The sequence below is a fragment of the Haliotis asinina genome, chromosome 5, assembly GCF_037392515.1.
Source record: "Haliotis asinina isolate JCU_RB_2024 chromosome 5, JCU_Hal_asi_v2, whole genome shotgun sequence".
Taxonomy (NCBI): domain Eukaryota; kingdom Metazoa; phylum Mollusca; class Gastropoda; order Lepetellida; family Haliotidae; genus Haliotis; species Haliotis asinina.
In genome coordinates this window covers 56,899,358-56,917,811 of record NC_090284.1, presented here as the reverse complement: position 1 = coordinate 56,917,811, position 18,454 = coordinate 56,899,358, and the positions used below count along the sequence as shown (strand labels likewise).

The 18,454-nt window shown below is 41.4% G+C and overlaps 1 protein-coding gene across 1 annotated transcript in view; it reads left to right on the top strand.

The window, feature by feature from the left end:
- Positions 1 to 18,056, top strand: part of LOC137283922 (probable chitinase 10) — a 60,184-nt gene extending 42,128 nt beyond the window's left edge. The window contains exons 27-38 of the mRNA XM_067815597.1: positions 1,077 to 1,205; positions 1,420 to 1,474; positions 3,608 to 3,800; positions 4,972 to 5,227; positions 6,010 to 6,134; positions 6,924 to 7,047; positions 9,642 to 9,827; positions 11,059 to 11,178; positions 11,685 to 11,827; positions 13,219 to 13,295; positions 14,907 to 15,224; positions 17,832 to 18,056. Of these exons, the coding sequence (XP_067671698.1) occupies positions 1,077 to 1,205; positions 1,420 to 1,474; positions 3,608 to 3,800; positions 4,972 to 5,227; positions 6,010 to 6,134; positions 6,924 to 7,047; positions 9,642 to 9,827; positions 11,059 to 11,178; positions 11,685 to 11,827; positions 13,219 to 13,295; positions 14,907 to 15,224; positions 17,832 to 18,010 (1,905 nt within the window). The 3' untranslated portion in view covers positions 18,011 to 18,056. The remainder of the gene's footprint in view (positions 1 to 1,076; positions 1,206 to 1,419; positions 1,475 to 3,607; positions 3,801 to 4,971; positions 5,228 to 6,009; positions 6,135 to 6,923; positions 7,048 to 9,641; positions 9,828 to 11,058; positions 11,179 to 11,684; positions 11,828 to 13,218; positions 13,296 to 14,906; positions 15,225 to 17,831) is intronic.
- The last annotated feature ends 398 nt before the right edge of the window (positions 18,057 to 18,454 follow it).

Here is an 18,454-nt window from a genome sequence, read left to right as displayed (position 1 = left end):
GACATTGAATGATCTCCTATCAAAGCACGAGGAGTTGTCTCCCTTCACCTTGCCGCGATATTTTGCTATTAGGTCAAGGTTATTGACGGTGTGAGTGGGCGGAGAAGATAACGAGAGTTAAACTGAGTTAAATGTCAAGCAAGTTACAGGATCGGATGAAAAGGTTATCATTGAGCACAGACGAAGAAAGGACTAGGTACTTTTGAAGGCAAAATGAAATAAAACATGCAGATTAACAGACAAGCCACTGTTTGAACTGACCAAATGATTAATACACAAGAACTTTGGACAAGCGTTGCAGTTTGCTTTGCAGGAGTATGTTCATTGGGTTAAGAAGAGAACTGACTGTTATTGATCGTATTTCAAAATAGTGGATTTGTTGGTGGTGGTGGTTGTTCAACATCATACTTAACAATAATCCAACTACATGGCGGCAGAGAGTAAATAATGGACGTTTTTGAAATCTAAAAATGACTCCACATAAATAGCTGTATAAGTAAATAAGTGAGTTTAGTTTTACGACTAAACAAAATTCCAGCAATATCACCGCAGAGGACCCCTGAGACTCGCTTTATACATTGTACCCATGTGGGGAATCGAACCCGTGTCATCGGCGTGACGAACGAATGCTTTAACCACTGCTCTACCTCATCACCCCATTTAGATTACAGATAAGATCGAATGAGGAGTAGTGGCCTAGTGATTTAAGCGTCCGCCGAAGACCCGGGTTCGATTCCCCATACGGGTAAAGTGTTTGGAGTCCATTTCTGGTGTCCCCGGCAATGATACAGATGGCATATTGCTAAAAGCGGGGTAAAACCAAACTCAATCACTCACTGTTCTAAAACACCTTACGACGTCCCCGGGTACTACACAGGGGCACCTTAACCCATAGGTAAAAGGTAAAATAAAAAGACCGACACTGAAACCCTACAGTTATGTAATCGATCAAATTAAACGATATAGCGTACTTTACGACATTGAGTGATGACGCTTTTCTTTCGGTTGTGATTTAGCCTCTGATCCACACCTTACCCTTTAGTATCTACACGCTTGTGAATGTTTTCTAAACGTGAAATGGAGCGTGTGACAAATGGCACTGTTCTGCTTACCAAAGCATAATCTTATATCAGATAATCGTTGACCTGGGTCGGACTGATTCGGGTTTAGTGCTAAATAACCATACGGCATCATCTCACGACAAGGTAGGTACACAGTTCTCTATCCTACAATCTTTCGTGTAGTTTTTCGTTTTGGACAGACATATTTTTGAAAATATAAAGGCGGTCGTATTCAACGTGTCTCCTGCAACTGTTAAACTGAGTAATGCATATGGAAGAGCGTATATTTGGTTTCCAGAATCGATTTCAGAAAATTAAATAATAAAGCTGTCTGTTCTTAAATGTTTGAATGTTTCAGATGATGAAATTAACGCTGCTCGCCGTTTTGGCTTGCGTGGCAAGCACAGCATATGGTAAGTCTTGTGATATGCGAGTGAGTGAGCGAGCGAGTATTGTCTTCAGCAAAAAAAAGTCACCCGTTTGAACACTCGAATGTGTACCTATATTGTGTTAGGTTAAAAATACGAAAAATGAAATATTATGTTCAGAGTATCTGCTTGAACACTTCTGTATCTGCTTGCCTTACTGGCAAGTAAATGCCTTTTGCAATCAAACACACGAAAAGGTGAAAATGAAATGCTATGGTCAGTGGATCTGTTTACATTCATACACCTTACTGACAAGTACATGTCTAAAGGTCATGACAATGAAATATTATGTTCAGTAAATCTGTTTAAATTGAATCCATACACCTTACTGACAAGTACATGTCTAAAGGTCATGACAATGAAATATTATGTTCAGTAAATCTGTTTAAATTGAATCCATACACCTTACTGACAAGTACATGTCTAAAGGTCATGACAATGAAATATTATGTTCAGTAAATCTGTTTAAATTGAATCCATACACCTGACAAGTACATGTCTAAAGGTCATGACAATGAAATATTATGTTCAGTAAATCTGTTTAAATTGAATCCATACACCTTACTGACAAGTACATGTCTAAAGGTCATGACAATGAAATATTATGTTCAGTAAATCTGTTTAAATTGAATCCATACACCTTACTGACAAGTACATGTCTAAAGGTCATGACAATGAAATATTATGTTCAGTAAATCTGTTTAAATTGAATCCATACACCTTACTGACAAGTACATGTCTAAAGGTCATGACAATGAAATATTATGTTCAGTAAATCTGTTTAAATTGAATCCATACACCTGACAAGTACATGTCTAAAGGTCATGACAATGAAATATTATGTTCAGTAAATCTGTTTAAATTGAATCCATACACCTTACTGACAAGTACATGTCTAAAGGTCATGACAATGAAATATTATGTTCAGTAAATCTGTTTAAATTGAATCCATACACCTTACTGACAAGTACATATCTATTACAACCTATTGCTGTAACTTTAATACAAGGACTTTCGTAAGGGTGGTTTAATTTCAACCGTCCTCCTGCTAGGTGTGACACCATCGTCTCTGCTAAAGAAAATTCCCCCAGTAGCACAGATCGTAGACGTGAGTCATACAGGTGAAATCCAGAGACATGTGTATGGAGATGTCAACATGACATTCGAAAACCAAACCGACATTCGAACCGTCGAGCAATAGAAACCAAGGGCCATAACTCTGATAGTGAGCGGTAATGCCCCAGACCACTGTGTCCAACACGCCCAACCTAAGAATCAATCTACTGCAACTTAAGCACAGTCATGACACGCCGCTATCGACCGTTACTCTCAGATAACCGCATTATGACTAGGGACTGGTGGGAACTGGGGCGGTTGAGTAGCCAAGTGGTTAAAGCGTTAGCTCTTACCACCGAAGACCCGGATTCGATTCCCCATACGGGTAAAGTGTTTGGAATCCATTTCTGGTGTCCCCGGCAATGATACAGATGGCATATTGCTAAAAGCGGGGTAAAACCAAACTCAATCACTCACTGGCAGGCACTTTGACCTACTCCACTCGCCCAACCATATAACACAGAAGGCCATGTAATATTATTGGGGACATTGAAAATTCAAGTACTTAAGGCACTTTCCTTTTGCATGCTGTGGCCTTTTACAAATATAGCAAATATATAGAAATTGCAAACTATAACAGAAATGACACAAGCTGGATCATTTTACACATCTGTGCTTGTCGTCCTCTACTTGAGGTCTTTTCGCATTTTGACCACAATGTCTCCGAACGGTTACGTGATTTCAATTCATTGCCACACAGAACATGTAACTGCATTTTGTTTTTGCCATCTATGCTGTGATCCAACGTGTCGTTTTATAAGAGTAGTTCTTTTGCTGGTTCGTAACGCAAGCTCAGCTCTCTTCATCAGACTGAAAGACATAATCCCAGTCTCATGGCACAGAGGAGAAACGTGCTGTCGTTGCAAACGCAATCACTCTGGCGGGAAAACCGGAGGATTACCAGTACAAATAATCGCTGACCCCTGTTCAAAACATCACAGCACCAAACTTCATTAGATATTTGTTTACGTCTGATTCATGTTTCTGTACTGATGGCTGCAGGTGCGGGTTGTCCTCGAGTTGTTTGTTACCACACAAACTGGTCCCAGTATAGACCTGGAGCCGGCAAGTTCACCCCTGAAAACATCGACTCGTCCTTGTGCACGCACATCAACTATGCCTTCGCTAAACTACAGGGAAATCAAATCAAGGCGTTTGAGTGGAACGACGAGTCCACTGACTGGATGAAGGGGATGTAAGTTCATATCTACACGCTTGCTTTCGTAGCCATGGTCACACAACACCAAATGTTTTCCCATGTATTATTATATTATTTGTTTTAAATTATCTAGGACATCAACATCCATTCCATGCCTACATGGATACAGTCTGGCCTTTCAACTACAATAAAATACAATTTCCGGTCAACTTGTCCAGCTAACTTTCCAACTACATGAAGCAGAACACATCAAACTCAGTCCCTCACGAAATGTCATCTACCTGAAAATATCTGTACATACATACGCATAAGTCATGTTATAAAAATGACAGCACTAAATGCTTTAAATTGTGGTCGTCAGTTTTAATTACTGGATTGGTGTGCTTTTAAAAAACATTAACATCTTACAACATTTCATCCAATCACAGCTGTCATGTCTCTGTTTTTTCCCCTGTTTAACGGTACTAGGTCAGGGAGCATGTGATTCTGATTCAGTTCACAAAACACAATGAATATTCAGGGGTTTTTTTTGCCTGCAAACAACCTTGTTTATTTTTATCATGCCCAGTGACAACAGGGCAAGGGGGCAAAAACTGAAGAAAACATTCCATCGCGTCTTTACGCCATTGTATATGAAAAACGGTACAACGTATCATACACTGTCTACTGGTACACCGTATCATACCTGTGTACTGGTACACCGTATCATACCTGTGTACTGGTATACCTTATCATACCTTTGTACTGGTACACCGTATCGTACCTGTGTACTGTTATACCTTAACATTCCTGTGTACTGGTATACCGTATCATACCTGTGTACTGGTATACCGTATCATCATAACAGTGAGGTTAAAAGACTGATGTGGAGGGACTCCGTAATGTATACATATTCGTTCGATATATAACCAAAGCAAAAGTGACTGTGATCGGGTTCACACCATACCCAGAGGTTTCCATAATCAACCATTTCAAAATGCGCCTCTTTTTCTCGTAGACACAAACCGTACTTAGTTTTAAATTAACATTTCTTTCATGAAATATTTTGTATATTTTACACGTATAAAATGTGTAAGATTACACAATGCCATTTAGAAAGTGGTCAAATGCAACATATGTCATATTTGGGATTGTACTTTACTAAGAAAGTGAAATCCCAAATATGACATATGTTGTATAATGTGTAAGTCTATATTTTGGTTCAAAGGTATGAGAAGTTCCACGACTCCACAAAGTCCAAGAACCCGAGCGTGAAGATCCTGCTATCGATAGGGGGCTGGAACATGGGATCGGGCACCTTCACGCAGATGGTCAGATCGTCTTCCAGTAGACACGAGTTTGCAACCTCGTCCGTCAAGTTCCTGCGACGTCTTAAGTTTGACGGTCTAGACATAGACTGGGAGTATCCCGCCAACAGAGGCAGTCCCTCAATCGACAAACAGAACTATGTTGAGCTTCTGAAGGTAATCCTGGAGAGTCATCATTTCTTACGTGCTGTGGCGTCACGCTTTGAAGATCCGGGTTACACATGATCTTCAGCAACTCATGATTGCCATAAGAGATGTATGTATGTATGTATGTATGTATGTATGTATGTATGTATGTATGTATGTATGTATGTATGTATGTATGTATGTTTGTATGTATGTATGTATGCATGTATGTGCCTATGTATGTATGTATGTAAGTGTGTGTGTGTGGGTGGGTGCGTGCGTGCGTGTGTGCGTGTGTGCGTGTGACCAGACAATCCTCAATTAATAGTATTACTAACAATAAATCATTTAATGTCAACGTAGTGCTGAGATAGTTCAATAACTGTCAATTTGCAAAAAGATTGATATAGTGATTTTACTCAGATGTATAGCAATTTTCACCGGACCATGGGGCTGGGTACCTGTAATTGTGGGTCCTCCGTCAGAAATCTTCCCCCGTCTCTCGCGGTCGGGCGGGCCTTATTTCATACAGTGGATATATGTTAGATATTTAAAACCTTACTTCATACACGGGTATTGCAATTAAAGTCGTCACTGGTGCCAGAGTTTTCTCATTAAGTAAAACAAAATTATGTGGTCATGGGTTCGAGCATTTCACTATGAGTGTAAATGTCTATACGCTTTTACTCAGAACTTAAGATCAAATCAGTCTAAGACGACATGATCTGAAATATACATCCCACCTCACTCACCCACCATTTAAGGCATTTACGTGTCTACACTGTATGTAAACTGCTGTTTTTGTAAATCAGGAAGTGAAAGCGGTGTTCCAACAAGATGCCCAATCCACTGGTCAACCCGAGCTACTCCTTACTGCCGCGGTGGCTGCCGGCAAACCCAACATAGACACCGCTTACGACATCCCTCAAATATCGAAGTACGTACACCTACAATACCTGTCCATCACCGACGTCGTAACGGGTGTGTTTCCAGTCATATATATTTCATCATTATTTATATTGTTTGGTGTGAATTTTGGGTATACGAGTGTATGTAACGGGTACTGTATTCTTGTATTTGTACCTACGGAGATATAAGATTGGTATTTGTTACGCTGCATCTATATGTAAACGCTCGTATATTTACGTTGGAAAAATACTTATGCCTGTCTTATAAAACTTCTTTTACAAACAAAATACAATTTACCAAATGATACTAATGTGTACCTTTAGGTTAAAGTGATGTCACAGCATGATTCAGATCTCATTTGCATCACGTTACGGTAGAATAATGGTTAAAGCATCCGCTCGTCACGCTGAGCCGAGTTTTCGAAGTTCTCTTAGTGTTAAGATAGCCTTAAGTGTCATACATTAACATTAACTCACGACTGTCTTAGCGCTGAGAGAACTTCGGAAATCTAGGCTCTGATTTCGATTCCTCACATGGATACATTGTGTGCAGCTCATTCCAGAGTGCTCTTCCGTGATATTGTTGGAATATCGCTGAAAGCGACATGCAACCATACTCACTCACTCACTCAGTCGTTTGTATTACGGGGGCAGAGCAAAACTTTATGAGGATGTTAATAATTCTTCATGAAATGTACATGTATTTATTCACAGGACGAGCAGGAACAATTGCCCCCCTCTGATGTGTTCCCACAAGGGCATGAGGTCAGAAGGATTGATTCGATGGTTGTTGCCCTGACGATTGGAATGTATTTCAGGTACCTTGACTTCATCAACCTCATGACCTATGACCTCCACGGCAGCTGGGAGACCCACACTGGTGAGAACAGCCCCCTGTACCCCGATCACAGCGAGACTGGGGATGACCGTCACCTCAACGTGGTAAGGGTTGAGTTTTGTTTTACGTCGTATCGGCATTTCAGCCATAAAGCGAAGAGACCAAGTCTGTATAAATAGACATTTTAAGTGCAAAGATTAAACGATTTGCGTTTATAAAAGCGTATTTGTTCATGACATTATTATTTATAAACGAAAAACACGAAAAACGTCATTTGCGTTACAATTTACAGTTCAAGTCAACTAACTTCCCTGAAGTAGTTACCAAAGACATGTCCGCTCACGTGAAAAAAAAACCAAAAACTGATTAATGCAAAGCTTGTGTTTTATTTGAGTAAGAGGGGGAATAACAATGATCTAAGGGATGGGACGAATATACATTTGGACTAAATCTTCCTTTGGAGTGTAGTGGATTAGTTTAGAGGTTACTTAAAGCCTTCGTTCGTCACTTCGAAGACACGGGTTTAATTCCTAACATGGGCACATGTATGAAACCCACTCTGGTGTCCCCCTGCCACGATATTGCGGGATAATTACTAAACGCGGCGTAAAATTATACTCACTCGCTTATACTCCGAGCGGCTGGAGGATATAAACTTCGCGCTATACCCACTCAGTCATTTCCTTTGGAGGATATATTCCTCGTAATTCCAACCCGCATACTGATCGTTAAGTCGGAGGTTTCAGTATATCAGGACGCCATCTCTCGCACGAAAAGACGTTTAATATCTAAGAAAATCACGACGTGGAACTATTTCCACACCAACTGACAGATGAATCGTGACATAAAGACTCAGCCATCATCAGTTCGTCGGCAACTGTTTGAGGTCAAATTTAATTCTGTTGAAGTGTCAAATAGCATCAACTGAGAATTCTGTCGTGGGATTTTACTAGAAGATTCTGAAACGTTATATCGAGATGCTCTGAAAATGAATAAGTGAGTATGATTTTATGCCGCTTTTAGCAACGTTGCAACAATATATATTGAAATATTGAAATATATTGAAATATTGAAATATTTTGCTCGATGGCGTCTCGATAACCTTAGTGTACTGTAGATCTTGGTGCTGGATTCTGATGATGTAGTACAAGGCGATGGCAAATTTGTATCTGGTACTAATAAGCTGGTGGACAGAAATAGATCCAGGGCGAGTAACTCTAAGTTGTGGATAAATGTCGAAGTGTGATATTAGTGCATCGTGTATGCTGTACAGACTGTACATCAATGTACATCAAACGTGTCTCTAGTGGGATAGTGGTGATAATGGTTACGTACCTCACTGCAGGTAAACTACACCACTAACCACACGGCACAACAGAGGTTACATCCAAACACACGTCACAACAAAGGCTATAGCCAAAAACACAGTCCAACAGAGACTACATCCAGAGACTACATCAAAATCCTAGGCCAGTTACTACAGTCTAAACACTGCACAGCAGAAGCTACATCCAAACACATGCCACAACGGAGGTTATATCCAAACACATTACCAACAGAAGCTACATCGAAAAACACGGCACAGAAGAAGCTTCATACAAACATCATGGCCCATTACAGGCTACACCCAAACACTGGGACCAACAGAAGCTACATCCAAACACACGGCACAACAGAGGCTACATCCAAACACACGGCACAATAGAAGCTACATCCAAACACACAGCTCAACAGAGGCTTCATCCAAACACACGGCACAACAGAGGATACATCCAAACACACGGCACAACAGAGGCTACAACCAAACACACAGCACAACAGAAGCTACATCCAAACACACGGCACAACAGAGACTACATCCAAACACGCGGCACTACAGAGGCAACATCCAAACACACTGCACAACAGAGGCTACATCCAAACACACGGTCCAATAGACGTTACAGCAAGACACACAGCACAACAGAAGCTATATCCGCACACAGGGCCAACAGAGGCTACATCAAACCATACGACTTGAAAGAGGCTACATCCAAATACACTGTTTAACAGAGACTACATCCAATACATGGCCCAAATGAAGCTACATCCAAACATACGACCCAACAAAAGCTACATCAAAACCCTAGGCCTGCTAGAGGCTACATCCAAAACACTACCCAACAGAAGCTTCATGCAAACATACTCCCCAACAGAAGCTTCATGCAAACATTCTGCCCAACAGAAGCTGCATGCAAACATTCTGCCCAACAGAAGCTTCATGCAAACATTCTGCCCAAGAGAAGCTTCATGCAAACATACTGCCCAAGAGAAGCTTCATGCAAACATACTGCCCAACGGAAGCTTCATGCAAACATTCTGCCCAACAGAAGCTTCATGCAAACATTCTGCCCAACAGAAGCTTCATGCAGACATTCTGCCCAACAGAAGCTTCATGCAAACATACTGCCCAACAGAAGCTTCATGCAAACATACTGCCCAACAGAAGGCCCATTACAGGCTATATCCAAATACACGACCCAACAGATGCTAGAACTAAGCGCACTACTCAATAATGTCACAATCAAACCACACGACCTAACAGAGGCAAAGGCTACATAATAAAACACGGAGGATGTACTCCTCCGATGAACAAAATGTACTTAACCGTTGTCTAGTCACCCAACAATTGTCAGTTTATTGTATAACACTGTTTCAGGACTGGGCAGCCAAGTACTGGGTTTCGAAGGGAGCGCCCAAGGACAAGCTTGTGATCGGAATGGGGACATATGGGAGGTCATTTACTCTCAGGTCATCCTCTCAAGACCATGTCGGCGATCCCACCAGAAGTAAGGGGCAAGCAGGACAGTACACCAGAGAAGGGGGATTCCTTGCTTACTACGAGGTAAAAATACGCTGAGCGTCTACCCTTTGATAAAATAAAGATTGCCACAAGACGCTAAACGCTGGAAGAAATAGGGTTTGTTCGGTTAAATTATTCGTTACTGCCCAAAAGGCCTGGGTTCGATTCCCGAAGTGGAGCTGGGTTCGATGTCCATTTCGATCTCTTAAGCCGTGATTCTGATGTTCAACATACTCTCTGCTAAATGTTGTTATCATTATGCATAGTAATTCAATAGCTTAATCTGTTATGACGAGGCTCTCGCTCTAATTACCATTGTGCTGGGTTTCTATTTGGAGACCAAATGCGAATGCAAGCAAAATATTGTCTCAGTGCACAGAGCTGTAAGAATTAACGTCGTCAGAACGTCACACCATGTCAAAGCGTATTGTTTCTCGTACTCTCATCCACTGGTTTGTGTGCTACATTCTCTGTGATTAACGGGTTGTAGATGATATTGCAGTTGCTTAATTGATAATTCTCTCACACAACACATTGTTATGACATAGTTTCCACAGCATAAACCTCAAATTGTCACATGTTTGGTGTTCGTCTGCAGTCATTGGCATTCTAGGCCGCGTCATAATAAATGACCATAAAATATGATCCTTGTTGTTCCTTGCCTGGCACTCAACATTAGCTCAACAGTTTGATCAGCTGATCAGCTTGGAGTCAGTATAATGTGTTTGAGTGGAGTATTCATGCTTAACTGCGGCATGGTATCCCAGTAACCTGGCGCCATAACACCGTTAGCTTACTGGGAGCCTGGGCTAGTCCAATCAGTCACACATACACGCACATGCACATCGTCATTTGGTCGAAATATTCTCAAGTACGACTTTGAACCCCATTTCAACTCGCCTCACCTCGAGATACGTGATGACGGTGCATGAAAATAGAACATCAGTGTAAAGGATAGCCAGTCTTGACTACCCCAGAAACAAATTCCGTGTGGTGTGAAAGAATATATAAATGGAAAACGGAGCACCAGGTGTTCGCAAAAATGGTAGCATGTGTTATCCTCTTAGCCTGTATCTCTATCCGCCAAAATGGAAGTATCTTTTACATGATGCAGCGAAACAGTAACACCTGCCTAGTGACAGGACCTGGACCAGATTATCCAGTGATTGCGACCATGAGCATCGATCTACATAATTGTGATGTGATGACATGATGGTTTTAATAGCATATGTATTTTTACACATGATGAATATGATTCGTTTTCGTTGTGTAGATCTGTAACATGATCAAGAGTGGAGGTGTTGTACATCAGGACACCGACCAACAAGTGCCATACGTGGTCAAAGGTGATCAGTGGATCGGCTATGATAATGAAGAAAGTCTAAGACAAAAGGTACGTTCTTGACCAAGAGATCCATTGACACCTACCTAATGTACATTTACGGTCTTTGCGTATATTGCACCATAGTTATCTAGTGTGAATCTTAGGTTTACGTATGTTTAATTACATTAAGTATTCCTAAATGACATCTGCATCCATCCTTCAGACTCCTATTACATTTTGTGTGATTAAAGATTACAGTTGAAAATAACCTTTCCAATAATTATAATACATCCATTACAATAGTCACGAATCACCTTCGGGGCGATTGGGTGGCTTAGTGGTTAAAGCTTTCGCTTTTCATGGCGAAGGCCAGGGTTTGATTCCCCTCATGGGTACATAGTGTAAAGCCCATTTCTGGTGTTCCCCCGTGGTGATAATGCTGCAATATTTCTAAAAGCGGCTGCATTCTCCTGCTCACTAATACAGTAAATTTGGGAATTCCTCCTACATGTCAAATCAAAAACACAATCAAAAACGTTTTCAGATAGATTAAAACGTATGTTCTCTTTTCTTAGGTCCGCTACACAAAGGCTAATGGCTTCGGTGGCGTGATGATCTGGGCTATAGACCTTGACGACTTCCACGGGACTTCATGTGGAAGGGGACCATACCCACTCATGCACGCTATCAACAACGAGTGTGGGTCATCCGGAGGAGTGTATGTTAAAACAATTCATGCAGTGGTCATGAGGTTCAGGGCTCCGTTCGAAGCGCTCAGATGATCGTAACTCCCATACCTTAACATAGACTTACGACAGCAGTAGACCTGCGATCGCCTTGATGAACGGGGCCCAGACTGTTTGACGTAATATGTTTCCAAATAACAGACGTGCGATGCCCATTTCCGCCACAAGTTTCCCGAACCCGAAAAAAAGTTCGTGTAACTTGTCTATTCGTTAGAAGCGTGTTCTTTACAAACGTGACATAATGTATTCACTTCTTGTGATTACACTTTCTTAGTAAAGAACAGTATCTTGTACTTTTGTTAAGTTGAGTCCTACCCGTGATTCGAATCCAAACTCTAAGAGTCAAGCACCTGATAGCAAACATGCAGCAATCTAACCCACTCAGCCTCTGCACTTTCCACAATCCCGGATAAGACTAATTCAATGAAAGTACCATCCTCGTTAACTCCAGGGTATACGTTTCGTTAAGTCTCCACTATACCCTGGACTTGACCTTTTATGACTTCCCTTGGCTGGCTTTTTATCCAATCGGGTGTCTACGCTGGAAAGTTGAGCGAACCATTCACAACTCACTTCCGCTTTTTCTATTACAATGTATCTAACCGATTAAACGTGGCAAAAGTTTTTCTGAAAGAGGTAGGAGTTTTAGGATACATTTTGTAAAGTTTCTGATCTATACATTTGTCTGTATGATTTCCCCCAAATCTGAGTAGCACGGTGGTTATAACGGCGGCCTAGCTGATTGGCTACTGTGAGAATGCGGAACCAGCAAAGGGAGGTAATAAAATCATCGGACCGACCCGTAGATGCGGCCAGGGTATAGTGGACACTTATCGGAACGTATACCCTGGAGATACCGAAGATGTGAAAGTACTAAAATCTGTACTTCACTGAAAACGTGTAATGTAACAAATATCAAATGCACACGGGTCTTTTGTTCTATGCTGCGATGTTGGTGAAATATTGTAGAATGCGACTTAATCACAACTCGGTCATCGCTATCCTTCGAATCTCTGATCTGTAGGGGCAGTGGGCAAGCCTTATGGTGAAAGCGTTCGTTAATCACGCCGAAGACCCGAGTTCGATTCCCCACATGAACGCATGTGTGATGCCCACTTCTGGCGTCCCCCCGCCGTGATATTGCTGGAATGTTGCTAAAGGCGGCGTACAGCTATACTACTCACCCACTCTAATCTGCAAAATGTAAATACACAACACTGCATGTTAAGTCCACTTATCAAATATTGATCCCAAGTGAGAGCTTATGTACGTTTAGAAACTTCAGAACCTCATTTTCGGACACAGTCCAGGGAACAACTAAATTCTTAATTTACAAAACTAATTGAATTCGTTCCCACTGCAGCCTGAACACTCCCGCTCCGGCAGTGACCACGGCTAGACCTCAGCCAGGGGCTTCCACACACCGACCCCAGGTCACAAGTAAGTTGTTTCTGCCGTTTACATCTATTGTTTACTTTATTTGTTTGGGATTTTTTTTATCGTTACACTAAGCAACATGTGAATGTGATGATGCGATCACGTGATTGATATCATGAACACAGATTCACGTCGTTCAGTGATCCACTTAACGTTTGTTTGGAACCTATAGAAACCAACATTGCTAATACCACCAGTGATTCCTCCCTACCTTTAATACATACATCACAATAAATATGAGTTTTCTTACATAAAGATACTGTCTATTTGTAATCCTGTCGTGACCAGACCTTGATCTTGCAGACAGATATGGCAGTCTCTCATATCTCATGAGATCATGAGATTTCAGTTCCTTTGCCAACCTCAACTCAGATCTTTGTCATATAAATTTATATTACATGTATGTATGTATGCATGTAGGTAGGTAGGTAGGTCCGTACGTACGTACGTATGTATTCTCTGTAATCCATCAATTTAGCTTTTGGAACATATTTTTTGCGTTTGCGTTCAACAATAGAAGGTATCCAAGTGTAATCTGATCAGTTAATTCTAATATCTGACGACCTATGGATGTAACATTTTCATAAGGAGTACTGTAGTAGCTACCAACGATGTTGCAATGAATGTCACACGTTGTAAAACGGTGGTATATTCCATTGTTCATATGTAATATAAACCACAAGTTCCAAAAGTTGGTTAAAACGTTAGTTTGAGTGTTCAGTTATCAGTCCTGTAGCATTTAAGTATGTCCTCGTGTAAGCTATCATCTCTTGTTTACGGTGAGCGATTATCGAAGAGCTAAACGTATTCGTTAATGTACATCGTAAAGTACAATAGGTGTCCGTAATGGTTGAAGATGAGGCTTATGCTCGCATTTATTATACATGTACAGCTTGACCTGATCAAGTGATTACTAAAAATAAATGCATTGCGTGACCGTGTCACAGCTGGTTGGGTCTATTATTGAGAAAGGGGTGCCCCTTTGTCAGTTGACGGTCAACATGTCACCCTTTGGCATCTCAGTGTCGAGAAATCGTAAGCAGTGTCGTAACTCTCTTTAAGCACTAGCTTCAGATTGTTTAATATTTTCTATTCGGGCTTTCATGCATTAGTGAATCGGATTCTAAGAGCAACTGAATTTACGTTGTAAAGTTAGTAAACCAAACTAGATAGCTTAAGACTATAAAAACATTTCAATTGAAACATGAAATGATTGTTTTTTTCCAGAAGAGTTATTTTCCGGGGCAAGTGTCTGCATGTTTCGTACTAACGCAACAATAACATTCTCAGATCCCATATTTAACGAAGTTAACTCGACCAGCCTTTTGTGGTATTTGACCTCCCGGATTATGCATATGTAGTGTAGCTCAGGTCAAGCTGAACAAGCTCTACCCCAACACATCCATGACGTGGATGGCAACGGGGTAAACATGATGGCAACAGGGTAAACATGATGGCAACGGGGTAAACATGATGGTAACAGGGGCTCAAGTCTACAGCAGTCTACATGTATACAGCCCGGTGATCGTGTCTTCCGATTGGACAATGCTTCAATTCTGTAAAAAGCGGAAATCTCAGTGCCACACACTGTGCTGTTAATCCATCTCTTTTCAGCCCACGGATCCCATCACAGCAACATCGCTCATTCCCAAGACTTCGTCTGCGGTGGCAAAGCCGACGGCTTCTACGCCAGCCCCTACGACTGCCAGGAGTATTATATCTGTGCGGGTCAGACAGCGTACAAAACCATGTGCGCGGAAGGTCTTGTCTTCAATTCCAACACAGGATTCTGTGACTGGCCGAAGAACTTCCATTGTACCATTGGCGGCAACACCTACACACAGGCCCCAGTGCAACACACCCACTGGCCATCAACACCAAGGCCCACAGTCACTAACGCCCCCGTACAAACCCAGGCTCCTGGCAACGTCAGTAAGTGTCCATATCTAACGGGTGTTACTTAAACAGAACACTTACCCCTGTATGGCCGTGTTACGGTCTTAACTGTTGCATGAACAATAATCATATGATCTTCTATCTCCTAATGTTGAGCGGATGAGTTTAGTTTTATGTCGCACTCAGCAATATTACAGCTATATGGCGGCGGTCTGTAGATAATCGAGTCTGGATCAGGCAATCCAGTGATCGACAGCATGAGCATTGATCGACGCAACTAAGGTAAGATGACATGTGTCAACCAAGTCAACAAGATTGACCATCCGATCCCGTTAGTCGACTCTTAGGACAAGTATGGGTTACTGATCTTCTCTATCACCTAATGTGTAATAGGTGGGTGTGATAGACTATTAGTTACGGCGTTTGCTCGTCACTACCAAGATCCGGGTTCCATTCCCCAAATACGTACAATTTGTAAAACTCTTTTCTGGGGTCCCCCGATATATTGCTAAAAGTGGCGTCAAACAAAACTCATTGTACATGTCTTGATTCTAATAAGTGATTGATATGTGCAGAAACACGGACGCATCGTTTCTGAAAACTGACAACGAGAGTACACATTCATACGAAGTAGACATTTAATTATCATTTAACACGATATATGGTATTGACGCCAAGTACAACCCAGTATCACATTTCTCACAACTGTCATAAATGTTAACGTTAACGTCAAGGGCTATCATTCTTGGCGTCACAACCCCCTCTGTTTACAAAGGTCAGTACAGAGTTAAGTGTTGTTTTGCATGATATAGAGTGGAGTATGTGCGAATGTGTTTCATAGCCATACAATAATAATATCAACTGCTTTCATTAGAGAAAGTGACAAACGTAGGGGATCTGATGATATCTAAGACGGTAAATAATTGTTGCTTTTTGCTCAGACTTACAAATCAATATCCGACTTTTCACGAAGTTGTGCGGCGGATACAAGAAACCATGATGCCACTTTTTAATTAACTTAACCGTGTTTTTCCGGTTTGTTATTAACCCCGCGACCTGTGTAGATCAGGGCTAGAATTGATCTTCTGTAACCCATGCTTGTCGTAAGAGGCGACTGGCGGAATCATGTGATCATCCTCAGGTTTGGTTGACGCATGTCATCATATCAAATATTGTAGACCACCACCATATAGCGGGAATATTGCTGAGTGCGGCGTGACACTAAACTCACTCACGGTCTGATAATGCCGTGACAAGTAGTATTTCAGTTGACGGCGGCCTTAAATAATCGCGCATGGACCAGTGATTGGCCATGAGTATCATTTCATGAACTTTGGAATAAGATAACATGTGGCAACCAAGTCAGCAAGTCTGACCTCAAATGACATGTATAGATTGTTGGAGATCACGTATGAGCCGGACCTACCTGGGTAAGTTGCTGTTGGTACTAGCTGCCAATTCACCTGAAGTGCGTACCTACCTTAGGTCCCTCTGGTGAGAGCTAGATGCTCGAGGACAAAATCTATCATCATAGGAAGCCGGTGATGGTTCGACACCATGTGTTCTGGCACTGCCATTTTGCATTTCGCGCTGCCGATAATCCAACTGTTGGTATAGCGACACAACCTAAGATGTCAAATGTCAAAACCTCAATGTCCATCCTCACCAACCGTATCTGTTCATATGTCAAATGTGACAGCCAATCTAATCTCTGTCTGCAGGGTAACACCTTTCAGACGAGGTATGGTACCGTTTGTTAAATATGTAAACTGAATTTCGGCTTTTTTCATATCACGAAATTCATTATTAATAACGGGAAGATATTTAATATAATGTGTAGAACAATGGGAGGATACGACCTTGTATTGGTGTCGTATTTTACACCTAACCCTGTTTGACGGCATCTGTCTGAAAATCTGAAAATGTCGAACATGTGGTATACCAAGGTCATTCTCCTTTTCACCTACAACCCACACTCAACAAATCTCCTACTGTGTTCATTGAGATTATGTCTTGAAGACATTTGTAGTCACGTGACTAGCACAACTGCATTGGTGAATGTGAGTTCGCCTCTTTTTGTGCACATCTGCAGGATGATGTCCAAAATTCATTATGCTCTGTTTATGCATGATGCAAAGATGTCTTGTGCTCTGGGGTTCTTTCAGATGCATAGGTACGGCTTTGGCAACGCAGACCTCAGTGGAAACCACATTCGATTCAATAGTTCTCTCTCTTACTTTATGTACCATTCAAAACAGTAGGGGATATTGGATCTACAGGACTGATCAGATGCAAGTGATGAAGCCAAGGAGGAAACAGATGGTGGAGAGAACTTAAGTGAAAATGTGACAGTTTATTTCATTTGTTTGGAAAAGATTTATCTGTATGGATATATTACCTTTTCTCATATACATTGGCATAGGCTAGTGGTATGCTCGCAAAATGGAATATTCCCTACATTTTAATGGTATAACTCATGACAGCCACCCGTCCACTTAAATGCATGTATGATAGAATTACGAGGACTATCTCACAGATGCCAGAATCTCAGCTACAGCGTACTGAAGCATCTAGGCATTTTCTGTATTCAAAGAATTCTATGTTTGATTTTTTGTGTAATAGATTCATGATCACGCATTTCAGACATACACACGTACTGCGCCAACAAGGACGATGGCGTGCACGCCGACCCCACCGACTGCAAATACTTCTTCGACTGTGCCAACCACAACACCTACAGAATACCTTGTGCTCCTGGCACAGCCTTCAACCCGGCCATCAATAACTGCGACATGGTGGCAAATGTACCAAACTGCCATTGACGAACTGCAAAACATTCGGTTTGAAATAAACAATTAGTCTTATTAATTTGTTGAATGTTTTTCATCGTTTTTTTCGCTGCCACGTGATATGTAATCGTCAGTCAATCATTGCTTACTGCACGATATTTAAGTGGTCTTAAGGGAACGGGCATAAGAGCAAAACGACATTTAATGTCATGTGCCGTGTCTGCAGAATACTTATCTTTCAATAAAAAGGGGATTGCCCACAAATGTTGCTTGGCAACAACACTCATGAAACATATACCTCGACTACGCGATAATTTTATCCTCTAAGATTCAGAGGGCTTTTACCTCAAACTTTATCATCTAAATGCATGGTAAAGAAGTAAGATAGGGTCGATTATTTGTCGTGTAGAAGTAAATTGCGGGTTGACATTTGGGAATCGATATTAAGACTACATTGCTTTTAGCTCAAAAGTGGAC